Source organism: Anas platyrhynchos, chromosome 8 (genome assembly GCF_047663525.1).
Source record: "Anas platyrhynchos isolate ZD024472 breed Pekin duck chromosome 8, IASCAAS_PekinDuck_T2T, whole genome shotgun sequence".
NCBI lineage: Eukaryota > Metazoa > Chordata > Aves > Anseriformes > Anatidae > Anas > Anas platyrhynchos.
The window spans coordinates 18602009-18625230 of record NC_092594.1 but is presented as its reverse complement, the minus strand read 5'-3'; the positions used below and the strand labels follow the sequence as shown (position 1 = coordinate 18625230).

At 38.7% G+C, this 23222-nt stretch overlaps 1 protein-coding gene across 10 annotated transcripts in view; it reads left to right on the top strand.

The window, feature by feature from the left end:
* Positions 1-23222, top strand: part of CEP350 (centrosomal protein 350) — a 72708-nt gene that overhangs the window by 17513 nt on the left and 31973 nt on the right. For 7 of the 10 annotated variants that reach the window (XM_038183220.2, XM_072041800.1, XM_038183221.2 and 4 more), the window contains exons 7-24: positions 470-580; positions 5280-5393; positions 7386-7529; positions 8723-9375; positions 9825-9946; positions 11475-12529; positions 14088-14241; positions 15232-15395; positions 16348-16534; positions 17552-17772; positions 17884-18047; positions 18826-18984; positions 19208-19342; positions 20230-20366; positions 20732-20851; positions 21143-21309; positions 21831-22027; positions 22555-22739. In XM_038183220.2, the coding sequence (XP_038039148.2) occupies positions 470-580; positions 5280-5393; positions 7386-7529; positions 8723-9375; positions 9825-9946; positions 11475-12529; positions 14088-14241; positions 15232-15395; positions 16348-16534; positions 17552-17772; positions 17884-18047; positions 18826-18984; positions 19208-19342; positions 20230-20366; positions 20732-20851; positions 21143-21309; positions 21831-22027; positions 22555-22739 (4189 nt within the window). The remainder of the gene's footprint in view (positions 1-469; positions 581-5279; positions 5394-7385; positions 7530-8722; positions 9376-9824; positions 9947-11474; positions 12530-14087; positions 14242-15231; positions 15396-16347; positions 16535-17551; positions 17773-17883; positions 18048-18825; positions 18985-19207; positions 19343-20229; positions 20367-20731; positions 20852-21142; positions 21310-21830; positions 22028-22554; positions 22740-23222) is intronic. The other 3 variants (XM_038183224.2, XM_027463401.3, XM_038183219.2) reach the window with 1 other exon arrangement.

Sequence of the window (23222 nt, the reverse complement as noted above, 5' to 3'; positions counted from 1 at the left end):
AGCATGGAAATTAATCACTGCTGTGTTTGGGCCGTACAGGAGTGGACAGAATGGTATGCTCACAAATATGGTCAGGAAAGCAAAGAAGTTCTTGCCACTCTACTAAAATACGAAATCCTTCAAAATTCTTCCTGTCTTCTTACAAATTACTTTAAAAAGTAACCTTGCTGTATTACTATTTGGATTTATTTTGATACATTTTTTACATTCCAAGTTGTTAGTAACATTTTATAGACTGAGGAAGCCTTTAGCATTTTTGGTAAGTCTTTTCTTCATCCAGTCTGCTGTTTTTGAACTATGAGCAGGCAGCAGACAGGTATGTTGCTTTATTTTAATTTATTATTAGAAATTCAAGTAGTTCTTTTCTTACTTGGGAATTTCCCGAGTAAGTAATTACTCCCTTCATCCCCCAAAATATTTATTTACATCTTAAACAGCTATTTTAAACTCCTAAATTGTTTACTTTCAGGTTTCAATCCTGCTGAAACAAAGATTCGCACTCCAGATGGGAAGATCTGGCATGAGGAAGAATTTCATATTAGTCGGGAGCTGTATAGAGATATAGCACTCCAGTTAACAGGTGATATGCAAACTGCATTTATTAAGCAGCACAGCCTTCTCTAAGAGGCAGAGAAATTTATTTGGCACAAGTCTACAAAGTCATGGAAACAAGAACAACACAAGAAAAAGAAATAATGAGTGTTAAATACGTTGTACTTCTCTTCATAGGAGGGGTAGCTTGTTGAACGATAACAAGAGAAATCCTTCTCCATCTTTTTCTAATTTTAATTTAATAGAAAATCAATATTGAAATGAATCAAGAGAGAGACATCTTTTGAAACAGGAATTAAAAAAAAAGTCTTTAATAAAACAATTTTTGTTTAATTTTGTAACTTTATACATCCTTGCATGAATGAATTCAATTTCCTGTTGAAAAGGACAAAACCAGAACACTTTTGGTTTTGATGAGACCTTTGGATTGTCTCATGGGAACAACTCTGACATTTTTTGCCATTTTTAACACCATTAAAGTGATATGTGGACTGTATACACTATGTTGAAGCCTGAATCCTGCTTCCTTCAGTGTGGTGTGTCGTGGTTTAACCCGGCCGGCAGCTAAACACCACGCAGCCGTTCGCTCACCCTCCCCCCTCCCTCTCTGGGACGGGGGAGAGAAATGGAAAGTGAAGCCCGTGAGTTGAGATAAAGACAGTTTAATAAGACAGGAAAATAATAATAACAAAATAATAATAAAATAATAACAATAATAATACAATGGTGATAATAGGAAAGTAATAATAGTATGTACAAACAAGTGATGCACAATGCAATTGCTCACCACTCGCTGACCGATGCCCAGCCTAACCCCGAGCAGTCCGGCCCCCTCCCCCCGGCTAGCCACCCCTATATATTGTTTAGCATGACGTCAGATGGTATGGAATACCCCTTTGGCTAGTTTGGGTCACCTGTCCTGGGTCTGTCCCCTCCCAGCTCTTACTGCACCCCCAGCCTGCCCGTTGGCAGGACAGAGCAAAAGGCTGAGATGTCCTTGGCTTAGTATAAGCACTGCTCTGCAACAATTAAAGCATCGGGGTGTTATCAGCACTCTTCTCATCCTAAGCCAAAACACAGCATTCCACCAGCTACTAGGAAGAAAATTAATTCTGTGCTAACTGAAACCAGGACAGGTGTTAAATGGTCAGTCCTGAAGCTACTGGGGGAATTGTTAGTACAGCAGTGGTTTAGTTGGAATACAGAGGCAGGTAAAGGGGAGAGGGAGGGCATCTGCTGTGGAAAGTGTCCGGGATCTGCTTGTTTAAAATACAGTTGGTAGCCTGCATTAAAGGGGTATGTCTTCAGCTATATCTGGGGATGAGATTATATCACATCAGGTTGATTTCATATCTCTGGCCTTGTAGAATTTAAGTGCTTTTATATGAGAATAATCCAATTCTTGATGTTCTTGGAGAAATTTGTGTCCCAGAGTTTTGTACACAAAGACTTTTTTTTAGAGGCTGTCCCTGGATTCCAGAAAACAGAACATTCAGCTGTGTCCAGCTTTCTTTCAAAGTGTTTGGGTCTTCTGAATGGACCCAAGAAGAAAGTCATATTTCTGTTCTGCAGAGGCTATTAGGATAACTACTGTGGCGTTGTTTAACTACAGCTCCCCTAAGAAGGGTGAGCAGATACAGGTAGAGCAGATAGAGACGTAAGAAACCTTTTAAATAACGCAGATTTTATTCCCTCTACAATTTAGTCACCTTTGGTAAGGTTTGATTGAAATATGGGAGGAGGGAGTGCCTAGCTTTGCAGTGGTAAATTAACAAACCATTACCACTGGAGTTTATTCCAAGTGAAAGTGTGGGAAGGAGCGTTGAATACTAAAAGCTTAGAAAATTGTTACTCATTCTTCTTTACTTGATGACCTTTTGCAAAGCATTAAATACTGTTCTTGGAGACTGGAAACACAGGAAGAAGGATTTTTTTATTTTTTTTTAGGTAATGAGCTTATTTAGTAGCACAAGATTTTGATGCTTAAAACTGAGCAAAGATTATAAAAATTGCTGTAATTTGCTTTAAAGTTAAGCTGCTAAGAGACCAGAGATGTAACATGTGCTTTATGTTTTCAGATTTACTGCTTTAAGACCCAATCTTTATTCGTTTTTCACTCTGGAAAACTGTAGTACCATTGACAGCTCTTTTCTCTAGATAATCTGTAGTAGGATACCCAAGTGGCTTTTTGATTTGCTGGACTGGTTAGAGTGAAGAGCTGTAAGGTTGAATTGCTTTTGACTGACTAAGCTGGGGGGAAGGGGAAGAGATGAGATGAATAAAAAAGAAAGGAACAGCAAATAACATCCCCTGAGAACCTCTAGTTTTGAAGCTTAAGAGCTTGCTTATTACATATTAAAAAATAACTTCTCACATTGATCAAAACATATTTAAAATTAGAGGAAAATGCAATGCTATTGTAAAACTGTAGGTATCTTTTTGAATGCTGATAGTGTAGTGGCTCATATGGAAATGATTAGACTTCAGTTTTGTTTTGCTTGTACAGCTTGAGAATTTTTTTCTTGGTCTTGCTGAAACAAAGATTCTGATACTGAGGTACCAAGAATTTTTTTTTCTGGAATCATTCAGAAAAAAGTTCAGAAGGGCAGCTACTTCTTCTCAATAAAATAATTCTGTAAATACTCTGTCCAGCATTAGCTCTTGTGTTTAATGCCAAATTTCTAAAGACTTTTAATCTACGCTGGCTTTTTTCTTAGTTTTGGCAAACGTAATATGAATGGTTCATGAACTCTTTATAGAAATGGGAATTTTTGAAGTTTCATATGTCCAGTTAAGAGATCCAATTAAAAAGATAGGCATTTGGATCATGTTTTCAAAAGACTTCTGTCTGCAAAAGGAGCAAGCTGTGTGTATGTTCAGCCAGATGCCTGTTGTGATGCCATGTGTAGAACAGCTGTAGTGGAATGTGTCTCCTTTCTGACCTGAGGAGATTATATTGAATAGCTGATTCCAAGTAATCAAATGCTGGAGCTGTACATAATATGTACTATAAATGTATTTTTAGCCTCTAGGATTATCTGTCCATGCGTTAATTCTGTAATAAAGTTAGAGCATGTGGACTTTTGGGTGTGTATAGTCACTTAGATTGAAACTATTCCATAATCTCTAGTGCTTAAATAAGCTCTAAGATTTCACAGACCACGCAGAGTATCTTTACCAGTTAGGCTGAAGGATATTATATTGATCCCAGGATTCCAATAATCCCATTTTAAAGATGTTCAGAATTGGCGTCACTGAACAAAATTGCTGTAATATGAACAGAGTGAGTGGGAAGCAGCGTGTCGTTTCCTGGTATCAGGAAGGAACTGTCTGGCACTGAGAGAGGTGAGGAGACAGAATAGATTTCTGCAAGTGCAGTCACTGAGGCCTCTGGTTCTTGATGCATTGATTCTCTTGTCCCCGTGCTCATTATCAGGGTCGAACATAAATGGAAAATTGGTAGGGAAAGGATATAGAGGGGGAGAAAGAATCCTCAAATTCCCTTTAGCATCACCTGTTGTTCTGTCTCCGATCCTTCCTGTGTGTCTCCATCAGAGTAGATTCAGCTGAAATTAGAGGCCATAAAAGCTGGTATTGGCATCAAACTGATAAAACAGAACTTCTTTACTGAAAGAACTTATTTACTTTAAGAACTTCTTTACTGAAAGGGTTGTTAGGCACTGGAACAGGCTGCCCAGGGAGGTGGTGGAGTCACCATCCCTGGAAGTCTTCAAAAGACATTTAGATGTAGAGCTTAGGGATATGGTTTAGTGGGGACTGTTAGCGTTAGGTCAGAGGTTGGACTCAATGATCTTGAGGTCTCTTCCAACCTAGAAATTCTGTGATTCTGTGAAAACTTCATCTTGATCCATGTTGGATAGAGGAGCAAAAAATGCTAATAGTGGCCATAGCGTTTCTTAGATACAGTCTGGTTTTACTGGGATTAGGAGAAGTATCTTGCCTGCTGTGGACTGCTGAGACTGAATATACAGCTTGTCGTCTTAAAGCTTCCTGAGCTCTGCTCATTTCTGCTTTCTGCCTGCGGCAGCTGGGAAACCCAGGCAGTGGGGTAGTGACTGAGCCACGTCCGATTTTCCTTTTTGTATGTAAAACTGTAAAAACATGGTAAAATGACTTTATTTTGATAAGTGTTCTTGGCATCTCTAAAGCCTAAAACCTAATGATGTTGTAAATGAGGGCTTCAGTGATACAGAATAGTTCTGCGTCACTGGGTGAATTCTGCAGCCAATGTTGCAGGAAGAGCACACGGGTGTCCTGTCTCATGCTGCAGCTCGGAGGCAGTGAGCAGATGTGCTGCCATGTGTTAATGTGGAGGCAGCAGCCTGGGTACCTCAGCAGTGAAGGAACTGGGTGTTCTTACGGAACATGAACGCTCTAAAATGGAATGGTTACAGTAGAAGAGAACAAAGAATCGTTCCTAACTGTCAAAACAGCATTTGAGATAGAAAATGAACTTTGTAAAGATTTATTACAGCTTTGCTGTGGCTTCATTGTGTTCCACTGCATAAGTAAACAATACTTGATTCAATATTTTCGTGCTATAAGAATACCAAAATACTGGGCTGGGAGTAGTTCATCTCAGTATATGATCTGGGAAAATCAGTGTTTCTCTGAGCTTCGCTTCTTCAAGATAAATGTTGAGGCAAGCTTGCCATTATATGTTCTTTCCCATGTAATATCACTCAATAGCTCTTGTTTATTTTTAGAGGATTCAACAATGAAAGAAAAACCTTGTGAGAAAAACAAAGAGAGAAAAGCAACCAGACCAGTGCGGAAGGTTCAAAAACTGACACGGTCGGCAAGTCCAGAGTCTAAACAAGGTGACTAGCTCTAGACTGCTGTGTGTGCTTCAGAGATGAGTTTTGTCTCCAGAAATAAAGAAAAATAAGGCCTCTTGCTTTCAATGCCTTTGCAGATATGCAAAAATGTTATGTAGATTGTATGATGCACTGAGGATGCGTGTGTTCTTGTTCTCTATAAACTGTTACAGAAGGGTTTTGAGAGTGAGTATGCATTTTTGCATGCAGTCGTTGTGGTGAATGCAGGTATTTTGTTGTGATAGGAAACAGAAAATTAGCAGTCGTTATGCTGATCAATTCATGCATAAGGAAACGTACTAAACCAATGGAAGTATTTGTGACAGTCCCAAAGGAGGCAGGAGAGATTGCCACAAGTTTTAGTGGTATTGGTTATCCTCTGTAGTGGATTAAATGTGAACCAGATTTAAGTGGCATATCAGTGGTGATCCATCCTTCTCCAGCCGCAGTAAGAAACTGCTTAACATAGCCAAGGCTATAAATAGCTACAGCTCATGTTCTGCTCTGTTAGCTTGTTTTAGGTCGAACAGCTGACTTGAAGTGGAAGATGAGACTCCACACTGCCTTTTTAAATGCGCATAGAAGTAATTGAGAATTACAAGTCAGGCAAGAGAAGCCCTTTGGCTGATGAATCTCTTTGAAAGAGTCTTGTAGTGACATATTTCTAATAACAGATTTATAAAATACTCAGATAATTTACGATGCAAGCGAAGAGGACTGTTAGTAAATGAATAGTGGGTTACAGACTCCTTACTGAATGGATTTTCTGGTTTAAAAAAAAAAAAAAGTAGGGGGATGAATGGAGAGGAAAAAGATCGAGGACCATGCTTGCCAGAGCACTAGTGGTCTGGTCTTCTGGATTTCACTTTAAGTTGCTTTGGTACTGTAGGGTCCTGGAGAACAATCCTTTCTTGCTTGTCTGTTGTGTTCAAGCTGTAGCAAATGAGCTTAGGCAATCCTGGTAGGGACAAAAACTGAAATTGAATGATAAGAGATCAACAGCAAATAAAATATTCAAGTTAGGTATCTTTCTAGCAATTAAATATTTCGGAGTGGTCTGAAGTAGTTTATTAATACTTTACTCTTTTATTTGATGCTTTTCTCCAAAGTGCTTTAAGACATTTCAAAACATGATTAATAATATTTGAAGTTAGTGGTAGGAAAGATGAGATGAATGAACTTAGCATTAATACTAAGTATAGATACTCCAGTACCAATTTTCATAATTGAATTACATGTGGTATGATAAATAATACTAATACCATTGTGATTGGGTTTATGCCATCTGCAAAGCAGTCTGTTGTGAATTAACTACCAGATTAATTAAGTGAATTAACTACTAGGGTAATACCTCATTTTTTTTCAGTCGAGGTATGGAAGTGTCAGTTAGAAGATAGTGAATTAGCACTGTGTAAGACAACTGCTGCTCAGTATTTTTTTAACCTCCTCACAAGACACCTATCTCAGCAATTATCTGTAGAAATCTGTTGCAAGTTCTTTCTAGGAAATGCTTCATCTTCATATTAAAAAGATATTAGCTTTGTTCTTCACGCACCACTTTTGTATTTGTTCTTATTAGAACATTTTAGATCCTGCATCTCTTTTTTATATATTTTCTTGTCTTAAGTGGAGATGAACAGCAGCTTCTCAGTCCTCTATAAATGTCTCTCCCAGGTAACATTTGCTTATACGTTTTAGGCCTACATAACCCTTTTTCTTTTTTAATTGGGTTTCATAAGGCTGTAATGTTCTGCGGTATATTTTGGGTTTTCATGCTGTGTTATGTTTAGGCAGGAAGCACTGATAGTTGTGTGATTCAGCTGTTGGGTGTCTTCATGGTACATTGTTATCATGACCACATAACTGTAGCTGTACCAGGTACACAGAATTAAGTGGTACAGTAATGATTGACAGTTGCAAGAAATACTTACTGCTTTGTGATACATTGGAAAAATCCATCTTGTGCTTTAATTTTATTTATTATTTATTATGCAGGTGGAAACTATGTAATAAGTGCATCCTCCTGGCGGGAGGGACAAAAGCTAGTAAAAAAGATACTGGGTCCAGCTCCCAGAATAGAACAGGACAGAAGAGCTGTATCTAGTGACAGAACAGGACGAGAGAGAGCTGCTAAGTCTGGTGAGTTGTACTGTACTTTATCGCTGTGCTTTTTTCATTGGTCTTAATTTATTGTATAACTTCACATGTCTGCAGAATTACATAAATGGCTGATACGGAGTGTAATTGGTTTCCTTTAAAATAACTATTTTTAACTTGGGGGCATTCAAGGGGAGAATTTTATTCACATCCACACATAACCTCTCCCTGGGTGGATTCAGTACTTTTCTCGGTGCCATAGGAAGTCAGCCCTGCCCATGCAGTTGACCTGCAGCACATGCTGTGATGTGAAGGTGCTCAGGAGCTCTGAGAAAGATAGGATGTAGGTTGCAACCAGAAAAAACAGACCACTTACACTCTCTTTGCCTCTTGAGGCTATTGAGGAAAGGAATGGCTAGAAGTGGTCCACAGACAGATGAATTTTCCAGATGTGCTGCTTAGAATATGCAAGCTATGGTTGGACATCTCCTTCTTAGAAAGGAATGATGGTTCTTCCAGATACTGTGTAATGCCATCCATGGGCGTCATAAGTCTTTCATTCATTGTTCCATTAGGCCTTTTCAGAATTTGTCCAGAATCTCAGACAGGGCAAATAAGCAGCAGGTGGTAGCTGCTGCTATTCATATTCCTCTGAAGTGTTGAGGCTGGTAAGAGGATAAAGGGTGTGAGCTCAGTTTAAGCAGAGGCTGCTGAATTCAGACTATGACACTAAACATTTGAAGCAAAAACACATTTACAGTGAGATCTGCATAGGTGATACCATGCTGGAGAATTGCAGTTGAGGTGACTAAGCAGTGTTTTGTTATAAAGCAAGGGAATCTTTCCTGAAATACTGCAGAAAATTAATGGAATTGTTTGGTGGTGTGTGCTTCAGTGTCATTAGCAAAAGAGGGGGGTGTATTATACCAATTTCGTTTAACTGGTGAAAATACCAGTGTAAGGCTGTTTGTGCAAAGTTACATGTAGTGTTAAAAATGGGGAAGTCTTCGCGTGCAAGAAATTAGGGATAAGGTTTTAACAAAATGAGCTGTATAATTTTAAGTGTGCCTATCACCATTTCCATTTTATGACTGCACTACTTTCCACGAGTTCTTATCACTACAGTGTAGCTCGCTCCTTCCTCATCCTCACTTTTGCAGCTGTTTCAGTGATAGCATGTAGTTCCCAAGTTTGATTTTTACCTGAAATATTCCACAAGTCTTTTTCTTCAACAGGCCGTATTGGAAGGACAGGTTCAGATTCTAGACTGGATGTTACACGGAAAACCTCTTCAAGAAGTTCCGAACGATCAAGGAGTAAAGTACGGTCTGAGAATAATTTGAAAAAACTGGAATCTGCTCTTCCAGATGATAACCAAGATGATCATACCTCTGTAAATAAAGACTTCCTGCCATTGGAGATCCGTGGAATTCTTGATGACTTGCAGTTGGATTCCATGACTACAAAACAAGAAAAAAATGTGGAAAAGCAGAATCAGAAGTCTGTTTTGCCTGCTCAAAATGTTAGGAGCCACAGTCCAACCAAAAGGAAACCAGAGAAGGTAGCTGCTAGTGAGGAACCTCAAGTGATCTCTAAGAAACGTCACTATGATACAGACGAGGTTCGTCAGTACATCATCAGGCAGCAAGAGGAGCGAAAGAAGAAGCAGAATGAAGAGAAGAAAGCACAAAAGGAGGCAACAGAACAGAAGAACAAAAGGCTCCAAGAACTCTACAGAAAGCAGAAGGAAGCTTTTACTAAAGTCAAGAATGTGCCTCCTTCTGAACCTTCAGCAGCCAAACGGTTACAGGAAACTTACTCTAAGATACTGCTGGAACATACGTTTTTAGAAGAGCCATCTCAGCTGCCTACAGTGCAGGAATCACAGGTATAGCTGATTCACTAACTTTGTGTGTTGCAGTTGTTTGCAAGAATAGGAGGTCATGTATCTAGGAAGGGCATGGCTTGTCCTGGTCTGCTTATCAGTTGAGAGAAAGGACACAAAGAAAGTTGTGTAGCTTTTGCTTAAATACACAGAACATCCTTGCTGCTTCTCAGCACAGCAAGGCCTTTCTTGAAAGGTGAATGGAAATGAAGATTAACATACAGTAAAAGATTAATATCAATTTGATGTGTTCAGTTGAGCTAATTCAGTATATGAGCAAAGCTCCTTTCCCATTCTGCTGAGACACAAACAAATGTCCTGTGTTTTTAAATCTTTCCATGGTAGGAAAGATACTATACTTAGAAATTCAAACCTTTTCAATTTTAATGAGATGAGCTTCAAAACTCTACAGATTTCTGAAAATGCATTTTTCTCGTTATGTTCATTTGTAGCCCAAACCTGGTTATCAGCCATCTGGGGAATCTGACAAAGAAAACAAGGCTCAAGAACGTCCTCCTAGTGCATCTTCAAGTAGTGACATGTCACTGTCGGAACCGCAGCAGCCACTACTGAGGTGAGCCATTACGGGCCTTTTCAGAGAGAAGAAAATATTCTAGCTTTCAACTTTGAGAGAGATGAAAATATACTGGCCTTTTACATTCATGTTCTATGGAGAGTAATTGTATTCTTGGCAATTACGTTTTCTCACAGTAAGGAGGAATTTGATGCAGAAAAGCATATGAAATTTTTGGCTATTAGTATTTATTGAGTCTATAAATAAAGTGAATGGTGGGTGCTGCTAATCTTTTGCTGACATCAGAGAGATGTGTGTTTCAAATTGGGAGACTGTTTCCTCTGCCGTTGGCAGCAGGCGAGAGGAGATGACTGGATGAATACATCTGCTGTTTTTTCTTTTTGATTTGTTCCGTGTTTCCATTTCATCTACTGTCTTGGAATCTTGCCTTTTTTAAAAAACTCTAAAGTACCAAAAACCTCTGTTTCAGCTTGGAACTAGCCTTGCCCTGTTTCCGATCTATAATTTTCCTGTTGATAATTGTTTGGTGTCTTGTCAGAGGTTTTATTCTTACTGAAAGTTTAGGTTACCTAACACTTAGGTAAGGAATTGCAAATCATAGAACTTCTTGCATGTCCTTAATTGCTCAGTTGTGCGTATGTCTTTATTTTTAATTACGTAATCACTATCTATGCATAAACATAAACTGGCTTTGTTACCTTAACCTTCCCTTGTTCAAATCCACATTGACTTTGTAAATTCAATGAGGCGGCTTTTCTTTCATGAAAAGTTCAAAGAAGAACCAGAAATGCTGTGTAGTATTGTATATAGAATAGGCTGCTAAACCATATGCTGGAAAGTATTTTAGTGTTGCACTATAAGGAAAAATAAGTGTAGGTACTCGTAGAGAGGGAGAGATGCAACTTAAAAGGCTGCATATGATATTTAGTGAGGCTCATAACAAACAGATTTTTGTAGGGGACTTTTCCAGGATTCCTAGTATTCAGAACACATGCAAGTGATAGCAAAGGAAGCTCCAAGGCAGCAGCTTTGGAAGAGGTGTATCTTTCTACAGAGCTTTTATCATGCAGATGGTAGCTACCTGGGAATAAAAAAAAAAAAAAAAAAAGAAAAGGTATTTTACAGCACTTCAAACATGCGTGCATTTCCAGTCCTTTCTAAGTGTTCACCATGTCATGTAAGCAACAGCGTGAACAGCTCCAGTGAAACGTGGACTGAGTACAACTGGAGGGCGAAGACTAGGGCTAAGAAATCCCATGTGGATGAGGGGAAAAAATGAGAAGTTTCCTCCTTTAGGAAGTCAGGAAATTTTTGGAAAAGGGTTGCTGCTGATTATGAAAACCTTCTGCTTGTTACATCTCTAAAACACACATTACACCATAAACAGCATTTCAAATTTGGAAGGTGCTCTGCTTTTTATAACATTCTGTGCAACTGCTTTCTGTTCTGTTTCCTGCCCCTCTGATTCCCAGAAAGAGTTTGTAGAAAATAAATTTGTGACCATGAGACTTTCATCTAAAATAACAGTACTTGTAAGTCATCAACTTAAGCATTTTTTTCATTTCAGAAGTGACTTGATGGAGCCTCCCTGGGTACAGCCAGACAGGTTGAGCCCAAGAGTCCACTCACAAGGTCTCACGGGCTCAAGTGGAGGCCCTTGCTCCCAGCACTGGACTCTGGAGCAGATGGGCCTTTTGTCAAAGGAATGTGATGCAGTGTTGGCAGGCAGGAGAAGCCATGCTACCCCCGTGGGCTCATTGACCTTGATGTCTCAGCCGTACATGAATTCAGCTGCTGCACAGCAAAATCTCTTAGGAAAACCTACTGCTAGCCAATATAAGAGCAAATTAGATCGGATTGAGGCTTTGAAAGCTACAGCTGCTTCCCTTTCTAGCCGAATTGAGAGCGAAGCCAAAAAGTTGGCTGGGGCTGGTATCAATTATGGCACCATGTGGAACTCTGACCATGAATTTATGCAAGAAAACCAGGACGATGGGCGGTGGGCAAAGGCTGTGAGTCCTCCTGTGAGAGAGGAAAATGAAGACGCTTTTTCAGCCAGAATCCAAAAAATGCTGGGTGCCTGTATGTCTCACACAGCCTTTGATGACAACCTTCCTGGGGTAGGCAACCTTAGTGAGTTTAAGAAGCTCCCTGAGACCATCAGGCCTCATACTGCCGCAGTCAGCCTGGGAATGAGGTCCCCTGCCGGTCACCGGCATGAGGGGCTACTGGGACATTTGTCCAAGAGACAGACCGACTCCCTGGGCCGTGAAAACCAGGCTTACGGGCAGAACAAAGCTGTGATTCCTCAAGAGTCCAGCATAGACTCCATCAGCGAAGGGCCCCTCCTGAGCGATGGAAGCCTCTCTGAGGAGGAAGGAGGCCAGCACAAACAGCTGCCGCTGAAGATGCTGGAGGCATTGAAAGAGACGGATTTCTGTGTTCGGGAAAGAAATGCTTTTGAACCCATAAAGGAATTTCAGAAAGAAGCTGAGAAGTATTTGCCACTTTACACTCAGACAAGTGGCGTGCACAGCAAGGGGCCGTGGGAAGAACTAGCGAAGGGAAGCCCACACAGCGTCATCAACATCTTTGCGAAAAGCTATCAGCTTCATGGAAAGGGTAAGGAGAAAAATGGAAGAATTATTTAAAGGTCTTTTGAATTGCTATTTTCAGTTCTATTCCATACGTTTGTTAATTCACAGTTAGGGAATGGGTTTTGAGATGCATCAAACATCAGTCTGCATAATGTTTTCTCGCTTAACTTTTAGAGGATAAATGATCCATTTCCCCCTTTTTTTTTTTTTTTGAGATTGTGTTTGATTGCTGTGCATTTCCAAATCAGTCATTAATTCATATTCATATGTTGGATTGTATGTGTTAAGGACTCTCATAGTTACAGAACTGCAAATGTCAATTTTACATTTACTGTATCCAAAATTGCATACTGCATCTAAATTTCTCAGATTAAGTTTGGAAATTGGTGTTTTATGATGCTTAGCTTTACTCCATGCAGTACCAAACAGTTCACTTCTACAAGCCTGCCTAAAGTCTCCTTGCCATGAGCCACTTACCTGTGTCTTTCCCCACTGTTTATCTCTACTGTGTACAAATACTGTTCTTTTAATATTTTTTTTTCGACTAAGGTATATCTCATACCATCTTCCCAGTTCCTAACCTGGTAAGGTTATAAATAAATAGAAGTCGAAAGGCCCTTGTGGTGATGAAGAAAATAGTCCTGCCATTTTTGGCTTTAGGTTTCTTTATTGTGTGAGTAAACAGAGCTGCAAAGGAGAACAGAGCCTCTCGTTGGGAATATGCATCCTCCAATTATGTAGGCACTTGAGATCATCTGGAATTAACATACCTTCCTGTTGTCTTTCTTACTTAATTTAAGGCAGAAAGATGAAATGCATGCTTTATGCAGCACTTACTTAGTGACATAAACATGAGTGCTTGCATTATATTTGGAGGTCTCGCTACACGCACCTTGTGGTGGATTATTAAAAACATGTAACTTCTGTGGGTGAATGGTATGAACTTTATTTTGCATCATTGTTCATATGAGTTTTTTGATAAATGTCTAAAAGTAGTGTGACCCATTCGCTCTTAATGAATTAAAACTCCTGTAACAATATCTTAAGATAAGATTTTAGTGTATTGGTACTTAAACAAGCACAGGTGTTGATGTGTTAAGGCATACTTTACAAAAGTCTCCTGCAGTGTGCTTCATTGACTTTTTCATTTCCTTGTACAATCTTTTTCCTTTTCAGTACCGTTCCCTTACCTTCAGTTCCTCGTTTTGAGGAGTGAATGGGTTTTGAGAAGTTAATTTTTTTTTCCTTGATTTTTTTAATGGCCCTTAAATATGATTGCATTTAAATTTTCTGCAGATGACTGCACTCTCAAGCAGTTACCTCTTCAAAAATATTTTATCAGGAGTGTGTTAATGAAGTGGAGTACTCAGTAATTTATCAAAAGAGGAAGACTGCCTATTTTGTGTTAAAGCTTCCATGGGATATCTCTACTGTTGTTCTCATGATCTTTCTTGTTTTTGAAAGGAAGCATTTCTAACTCATTGTAATTGGAGGCTTTTTAACTTCTGCAGCTTTATTACCTGTTTGATGGATGTTGCATTCAGTATTATTTCTGTCTCTTCCATTCTCTTTGTCCCCACTAGTGTTTGATGAAAGGTCAAATGGAGGCTCTTCCCTTCTGCGCCCTTTGCTGCCTGCCATGAGCCCTCCAGAAAGTGTTGTTTCTTATGAAGATGATTTTGCCTCATCTCAGGGAAGTGGCACTTTAACAGACAAAAAGATTGCACGTGACCTCAGGTAACTGTATGTTAGACTTCCTGGAAAAAAAAAATCAAAATGCAGAATTTAAGAGAACTCAAAATGTGTTTCATATGCTGCACACCTTTTCTTATACGCTGTATGGTAACACTACTCAAAGTGGTCAGGTTTTTCCTTAGGATCTTGCAGTTAATTTAGCAGACAGCAAGCACAACTTTTAGACACAAAGGTTAGAGTCGAGTGCTTCTGATCTTTGCCTGATTTTCATTATGCTTTCCATAGTCTGGCATATAGCATTCAGCATTGTTTTGACCCTTTGTAGTCAGGTGAAAATCAGTTCTCCAACTTTTGTGGCTATTAGGATGCTCAAGTGGTTAGTGTTTGTAAAACCTATGAAAGAGGTAAGATTTGAAAGTGTTAAAATACATCCACTAGTTTGTAATTTCAGAAAGAGCCTATAATTACTGTTAGTCCTAGTAATACAGGATATGGATACATAAATCGGCTGTAAGAACTTTTTAAGCCCTTTTCTTCAGACTAAAATCAGAAGACTGTTAATCTTAGACTTTCCATGTTTAGTGGCTTGCTGCTGGATTCATGTGACTTCATGAATCTTCTGTTTTGTAATGAGATACACTTGCATCTTTTGTGCACCTTTGGGAAGACCACACATAGTGTTTATGTGCTGTTAATCTTTATTTTTAAGCGCCCAAAGATGCGGTCATAGTCAAAATCATTCTTGTGTTGTCCAAGTCAGTAGTCAAGTAGCTTTTAAGAGTCTGCATTGGAAGAGATGGTTGTTACCCATTCTTTACTGATCATATTATTGGAAGTGTATTTCAGCATGTTGAGTATCATGTCAAAATTCCTAATGCCTTGAATGTCATAGTTATTAATTTCAGAATCTATGCTTTTCAAGATGAGCCGTTTAGTGCAGTTGTAGTCCTTTCTCTCAAACTTCTTGTACGCAGTGTAATGGGGAGGACTTCAAAGTCTTTAGTTAATCATAGTTAATGTGTTCCTTTTTAGTGTTGCTGGCAGCAGTAATTCAAGCATTCAGGAAGAACTTTCTAGTAGAAAGTCTCCCCATGAATCTCGATCTGTAGAGCTTGCTTCTCAGCATTCATCTGGACCAAGATCTGCAGCATCCTCTCGCTCATCTGCTTCCTCTAAAAAGAGGGGGAAAAAGGAACGTAAGTGCAGCACTTGGCTATAGGATATGAACATTTTTGAGGAAGGTTTTAAGGTTTTCTTGGTATGGAAATTGTGGCCTGTCTTTACGTCCAGAAACCAAAATCTGTTTATTCATCTAGTAGTTCTTTCGTAAATTTTCTAGACTTTTTCTTCTCTGACCTTAAAAAGTATTTGTCTGAAAGTAAAGAGCCAGAAGGTTATAAACAATAGTGATTTTTTTCTGCTCCTAATCCAGCTTTCTAAGAAATTAGTTAGTTTTATACTTTAATATATTGTGACAACTGTTTTCAGACTTTGTATTGAGGAAATTCTAATAGGGTGCTGTAAAATTGGGGTTACAGCCACGTTTATGGAGGATTTTGCCTGTATGCTTCATCTTTGGATCACAGTTTTCTTCAGTGCATGAATTATACTCTGTAGAAATAAATACACTCTTTTCTACAGTAAATCATACGTTTTACAAAAGCGTAAAGAAACTTGAGGTTTGGTACGCTTTTGCTATATAAAAAGTGGGTAATATAATGAAAAGCTAGCTTTAAAATCAATAAAAGAATCAAAAAATAAGATTGGGTGTTCTCGATTACCTTTGTTTCCTATTTTTTCAAAATTCTCTAGCTTACCAAAAGAAAGGTAGGCTTTAATTATCAGTACTGAAGAACTCAAATGTCTGTTTTCTGTGTTTAAACTGATAGTGTGTTGAAGTGAAAGCTGAGTGATATATTTTTTTTGACAGTGGATGCAATATGCAGAAGAGAACTTAATTTCCTGTAGGAAGCTGTCGAATTTACATTTCTTGCTTGTTGGATTTGCATACTTGTAACTCAAAGGCATCTTTAAGTGGAGGATGTGGGAGAAAGTTCTCAATTATTTGTTTTGGGGCTCCTGTTGGCTAGAATATTAATACTTAAAATACTAAATATAATTTTTTTTGACAACCTTGTTAATTCTTAGGGTTGGAATCTTACCATGGAAGTTCTCACCACTTTCCAGAAGAAGACAAAATGCCATCTGAATTAGAGCGGGGATCCCAACAAGCAAAGAAGTCCTTATCGAGTAGTAGAATTTCTAATAAAGACCATGAGCAGAACCCAGACACAGACAGCACATTAGAAAATTTATCTGGACATTCCCTGCTGAGGTAATATGAACCCTGTAAGACTGTATGTGAGTACAACTAAGATGGGTTGTGCTATGGCATGCTACCAAAAATAACTGTGTTTAGATATGAAAGGGAAGTAACAGAAACAATCAATTGTTAGTAAGATGGACGCTCTAATGTGTGCATAAGTCTATCACTGTGAGCTTATGCTTTAAGAGATGAACTTCATCTCAGGAAAGAGTGTACAGGAAGAAAAATTTACTAATTTTCCTGTTGCATCCTCTGTTTGTCAGGTTATGAATGTGGTTTGTTTTTTTGCTAATTGTGCAATGAAGACAGTTTTGAAATACACTCAGTGTAGTTTTCACTGCATGTTTTTCTAAAAAGCAACAGATAATGGTCTTTCACTCTCTGTGAATACAGAATGGTTCTGAGGTATTGACTTAACATTAGTGGCTTTCACTGGTAGTATTGCGTTTGAAAGGTTCTTTGCCCTCTTAAGATGTGCCAAGTATGTATTGCTAAATGTCTTCCTAACGGATTTAAGCATCCGCTCTTAACCCTTCTTGGCTTAGTCAAATCAGAATAGTAAATTTCAGAAGTGCCTGAATCATTTTCTGTATGTTTGAAAGTGAGATATTTAATTTTCTATTAACAAGAAATGCTACAGTAGAATTTTTAATGACTCTGTAAGTCAAGTTTTGGCCTTCCAGCATTTCATTGCACGTTGGTGAAAGAGATCAAGACATGGGGCAGCAGCTTATCTGTCAGCATAGGTTACCATGAGCTTACTGATAAAACTGTGCTTTTTCAAAATACTGCTCATGATATTCTGATATCAAATATTAGCCTGATTTCCTGCAATTATAAAGTTCCTCACCCAAATTCTCGAAACAGATAAGTAAAAAGCAGACTGGGCCTGTGCGATCTAAAAAGAAGAGGCCTTCTGCATAGTTCTGTTCAGTGTGTATAAAAGAAAGAGCTCGGTTTGTCATCTTATCAAATAACTGGACTTAAGAGAATACTGACTTCTTTCTATCTTGATTTCTCTGTCAGTTTCTCGGACAAGGGAAGATCCCAGAAGACACCAACTTCTTCCCCATCTCCAGGTTCCCAAAAATTGTTGCAGTTTGATTCTATAGGCAATACAGTAGAAAGAGCCAAGTCACCTGCTGGCTTTTCTGGAAGTGCAGCATCAGGGCTGAAGCCTAACCTAGCCTTCTCTGACTTGAGTCTGGGAACTAGTAGGCCTGCAGCAGGAGCAGCCTCAGCGAGCGGTGAGTTCTTCTGTTAAAGCCATGCTAATTCCAGAGCTGTTATGTTTTTGCTCTTTATGATGTGGGGTACTGAAGTCCTATGGAGGCTGACTGTTGAGTCCTGTCCTGCAGGATGTATGCGCTTCTCCCCTGCTGGTCTTCAGCACCGTTTGTCGGCAGAATTGAACTACCTCAGTGCCATCGAGGAATCTGTCCGACAGCTTTCAGACGTAGAACGTGTACGAGGCATATCACTTGCCCAGCAGGAGAGCGTTTCGTTGGCTCAGATTCTAAAGGTAGTGGAAACATACTTCCTTGTATTAACATTCCTTTTTTTTTATATATATTTTGTGAGAAAATAATCAAATTAGGTTGAATTGTGCTTTTTTTGTCAATGCAGAAAAATCCTAGTGGGCATACTCAAGCATCTAAGCATCTTTGATAAGGTCCATTTTTTAGGATTAATGTCTGTTTACTTTTGTATTTATGTTGACACCAAAGAACTGGTGACTGTACAAAATGTCATTAATATACCATTAGCTAGAAGCGCTGCTTTGGTTGTATACATCAATAAAATAAAGATCTGACTATTTACTGGTTTTGATGCTGCATCCTAGTCATAGAGTGGTCTGTGTTGGAAGCAACCTTAAAGGTCATCCGGCTCCAACCCCCTGTCAGGGGCAGGGATACCTTCCACAAGCTCAGGTTGCTCAAAGCCCCATCACTGATGCCATGTGTTGTGATTGTTAGGCTGGATCATTTGTCGTATTCCATTAAAAGGATGGGTTTGGATGAAATTTCCTTATGCTGACAAGATTGCTTGTTTTAGTTTGTTGAATTAATTGGTTTCATAAATCTTTTCTACGCTTTTGTGGAAGAGTAGGAGGACTGTGCATAGTTAACTGTCTACTTAAAAGGGAGAAGGTCAGTCAATAGGATAAAAATTTGACTTTAACAGAAAAGGCACCAGTAAAGAAAATCTAACAACAGTAGTTGCAGCAAGTGGCTAAGGCAAAAAGATTCTTTACATTTACCTTCAGTGCTTAAAACTTTTTTTTTTTCCCTGGTCTGTAGGCACAGCAGCAGCGCCATGAAAGGGACTTAGCTCTTTTGAAAATCAAAGCTGAACAAGAAGCTTTAGAAAGTCAGAGACAACTGGAAGAGGCAAGGCAGAAGGCAGCTCAGGTAATGCTGCCCTTCAAAAAATGTGGAGTGTGTAAAAGGCAAAATGCTGTAAGTAAATCTGTGCCTATGAGTATTATTAATCTGAAGCTCTGAACATATTAAAATGGTGAAGGGGTTTAATATATCTTAAATACTAATAATCCTTCCTGGGGCAAATTTCAAAGTTTTTTTTTTTTTTTAATTTTTATTTTTCCAAGCTTTGAGAAATAAAACAGTACATATTATAGACAGAAAATTTTGACAGGCTGAAATTTCTGTGTTTTCTGCACAGGTCCATGCAGAGTCACTACAACATCTTGTCCAGTCACGGCAGGAGGCCGTAGATGTGCTGCAGGAGCCCACGTGCAAGGTTACAGCCAAGCAGGCAGAAACTGCACTTCTCACTACAGATGCAGCTCACCGTGAGGTGAGATCTTGACTGAAAAAAAAAGTTGTTTTAATTTTAGTATTAGTTCAAATACTGTGTTGCCTCTCAGTTATTCTCTGTTCGGTATAGCTTCTTCGCTTTCATAACATGCCAAATGATAGGACTTTAAAGGAGCTTTTCTGGTATCAATATTTGGAATTTGGTCGGCAGCCTTAAATCCCTGCTTGCGTTTCTTATGATCTTCCAGTTAACTACTAACCATTCAGCAGTTTGTTCTTCCAGGACTGATTAGTTATAGTGAACATAACAGCTTTAATTTGTAAGCATTATACTCCCATCAAGTTTGCTCCTGTATCTATTTCACATGCAAATCACATTAGAAAAGCAAGATTTATGGCTATCTGTTGATGTAAGGCAGCCAATTTTAGACCTGGTAGTTTGCATGACATTGGAATTTACATTTGTTGTTCCCTTTTGAGGGGAAATAATATTTCTGACTTCTGGGATAAGATGCATTTTCTAATGCAAATGAAGATGCTGTTTCCAGCATGTTTTAAAAAATTAGTTATAATTAGGCCTTTGCTTTCTTTTTGTTTTGCTTTGCATTATTACTTTGCTCTGTGAAGATCAGTGTAGTGAACAGTTTTGTTAACTTGATGAGAATAAGATAATCATTGGTGTCTTGCATCACATATCTTAGTTTCATATTAACAATCCCGCTCCCCATAAGTTAAAGAATATGGATCTATAAAGTAATATGCACCTCTTCCAACCAAGACTGACATGTATGTAATTACAACCATCTCAAAACATTTACATGTTCATTCAACAAATCAGTGAATTGCCTGCAAGAATGACTGTTTTTTTCAAAAACATCTTGATGCTGAGAAGCTCATTGTATTCCTCTGCTTTTTTACTCTACTCAGATGATAGAGTTAGCTCGAACCCAGATCTCAGACGCTGTAAGTGCTCCAGCTGCTCCAGTCACCACGTTATTTGACCACCAACGGCAGCATCACTCGGAGTTCGTGAAACAACTGAGAGCCCGAACTGATACAAACAGGTTTTACCAAATGTTTCACATCTTGGGAATGGGGAAGTAAGATTTGTTAGTTTTTGCTTAGCTTACTCTTGAAGAAAACTATAAGATGTCACATTAAGTGAGCATTTAAGAAAACTTAAATTCCATCTTTATAACCTTAATAGTGTACCCCGAAAGTGAGATGCTAACCAATTCTGTGAAGGTCTATATAAAAGAGTAGGAAAAAGGTGCTTTAAGTATTTTATGGGATGATTTAACTTGTCTAAGGTTTTAAGTGGTCTTTTCATAAGTTCTAGCTGTTTGTTCCTTCTTCTGATAAAAGTATATGGAAACTATATTTTTCTTTAAGACAACACAGATTTACCAAAACCACTTTTATTTCTTAGGAAATGTGAATCTGGTGCCATGTCACAAGGTAAAGAGGAGATGGGTGACTCCAAACAGACTTACTCGCCACTGTTTGATAGTTATTCTGAATCCTCAAGATCAAAGGTTCATGATCGGAGGTGAGAACAGATTAGATTACATGTTTTTTCATTTCATTTTGTTTGTGCTATAAATAAGAAATAATTTTTTTGAAAATACTTGCGAAGTGGTATTTGAGACATTTCCTTCAAGTGTTGTTTTCTTTTTTTAAAGAGGTAAAGGGGGTATTAGACCTTCAGCAGGTAAACCTGTCTTAGATTCCAGAGCTCAAAGATTTATATCCCTACTGACATTTGCCTTGTCTTTAATTAAATATTTTGAAATGTATAAAGTAATATCTTAATTTAAAAAAATATTTCTTGATCAAACAGTAGCACCAGCAGCCGCCAAGAGAGTCCTTCCGTTCCATCTTCTAAGGAGAACGAGAAAAAACTTTCCCGTCGTGAAAAGATAACTAGCAGTATTGAAGAGCAGGCTCATACTGGTGTGGATGATTCCTTGCCGAGTGATAGTATTTTATCCCTGCCGGATGAAAAAGGTTAGCTGTATTTGCATGTGATGAATCTGAAGGTGGTAAGGGTGGGGGGGGAAGGCAGGTGCTATTTCAGAATTAGTTTCTGAAATAAATGAGGGAATAAGCATAAAGAAAGCTGAGCCCCAGGTGAATTGGTAGCCTCTTAAACAGAGGACGGCACAGCGAGATTGGAATCGTTTGAAATTTTGCAAATCAGAGCAATGGAGTCTGTGGGCTATTCTACTTTTTGCTGTAACCAGATGTTCACATGCTGAATAAACAAGATGAACACCAGATGTTTCAGGAGCCTCAAAAATGTGTTTATACCTGTATACAGAATTTTATTAAGTCTTTTTAGGCTAGATAACAGTATTATGTCCTCTAACTCAAGGTCACTATTCCAAAAACCTATTTTTCTGCATTATCTTCTCTGTCTTTCCTGCCCTTACCCCTCACAAATGTACTGGGTTGAGACAGAGTAAAATGACCTTCATGGTACATACATGTACCTGAGAATTAACCCACTTCTGTGATTTCTTCCTCAGATTCTGCTTCAGTTGCAACAGAGTATTCCCTGAAATTTGATGAGTCCATGACAGAGGATGAGATTGAAGAGAAGTCTTTTCGGTCTCTGCTGCCCTCAGAGAGTCATCGTAGAATTAACTTGGAGAAGAAACGGGGTAGTCGTGATGATTCTGATGAGGAAGTCTCCCCAGAAAAAACAGCTCTGTCATCCATCAAGGTAGGTCAATCAACCACAGTTAAGGTAAATTAACCATCCCAGTTCAGTCATGCTGGTGAGCTTGGTGAGCTGTTCTTTGTTGCTTGTGTTTTACAAACTGTGGTTCCTTGAGCATCTGAAAACAAAGTTGTAGGGCCATTCTGGATGTTAGTGTTGTACAAGTGAGATGATTTGTGTTGTGGAACAGTCCATCCAGGCCTCTACCTGTTCTCTCGTGGCTTTGGAGCAGAGGAGTGATTTTTTGAGGGATGTTACAAAAGCCCAGTGGATGAATTCTTCTGCTATGCCTACTCACAGGTAGGAGGTGCAAGAGGATGCTTCTCTTTGCCCCATGAGAGGACATCCCAAAACTGTTATGCAGGCAGTGCAGAAAAAGGTAGTCTACAAAAGCTTAGAAAGGAGAGAAAAAAAAAAAGCTTCCCTTTTTGTATCTAAGTGTGTGTGTATACATGTGCACGCAGTTTGTAATTGAAAAATGCTTTGGAATTTCTGTTATTAAATCATGCCAAATTTGTCTTGCCTTTCAGGAGCTAAGCATGCCATTCTCAGGGGGACAGGATAGTTTCTCTAAATTTACCATGGAGATGGTAAGGCAGTACATGAAAGAGGAGGAAATGCGAGCAGCTCATCAGTCATCACTACTTCGACTCCGTGAGAAGGCTCTGAAAGAGAAGACAAAAGCTGAATTAGCTTGGCTGGAACATCAGAAGAAGTAAGATAGTGCTGAATATACCTTGTTGCTAACTGACCATTTTCTTATACTTCTACTTAATTTTTTTTGTGATGCTTTGGTTCTACCCCACTCCTCCCTCGTTATTATCAATGGTTGAACTTGTGACATCTGTAGTCTGTGCAAATATTACTATCACTTGGAAAGAGAAAACCCGGTTTGTAAGTGTGCTTTGATGTTTACGCTGAACATGGCTTGATACAAGAATTTCATGGAAACAGTAGAACATCCAATGTTTGTTCTTAGTTAGAGAAGGTATTTCTTATCCATTGCTCTACAAGTCAAGAATGTATAAAACTATTACCTGGTTATGATTTTACTATCACCTGGTTATGATTTTATTTGTTGTTTTTTTTTTTTTTTAATTTTTAATGATTTTATTTTGCTTTTATTTGCTCTTTAGTTGACTCAGGTGCAATTTCATGAATCTGGGTATGTGTTGTCATTAATGATTTGTTTCCAACC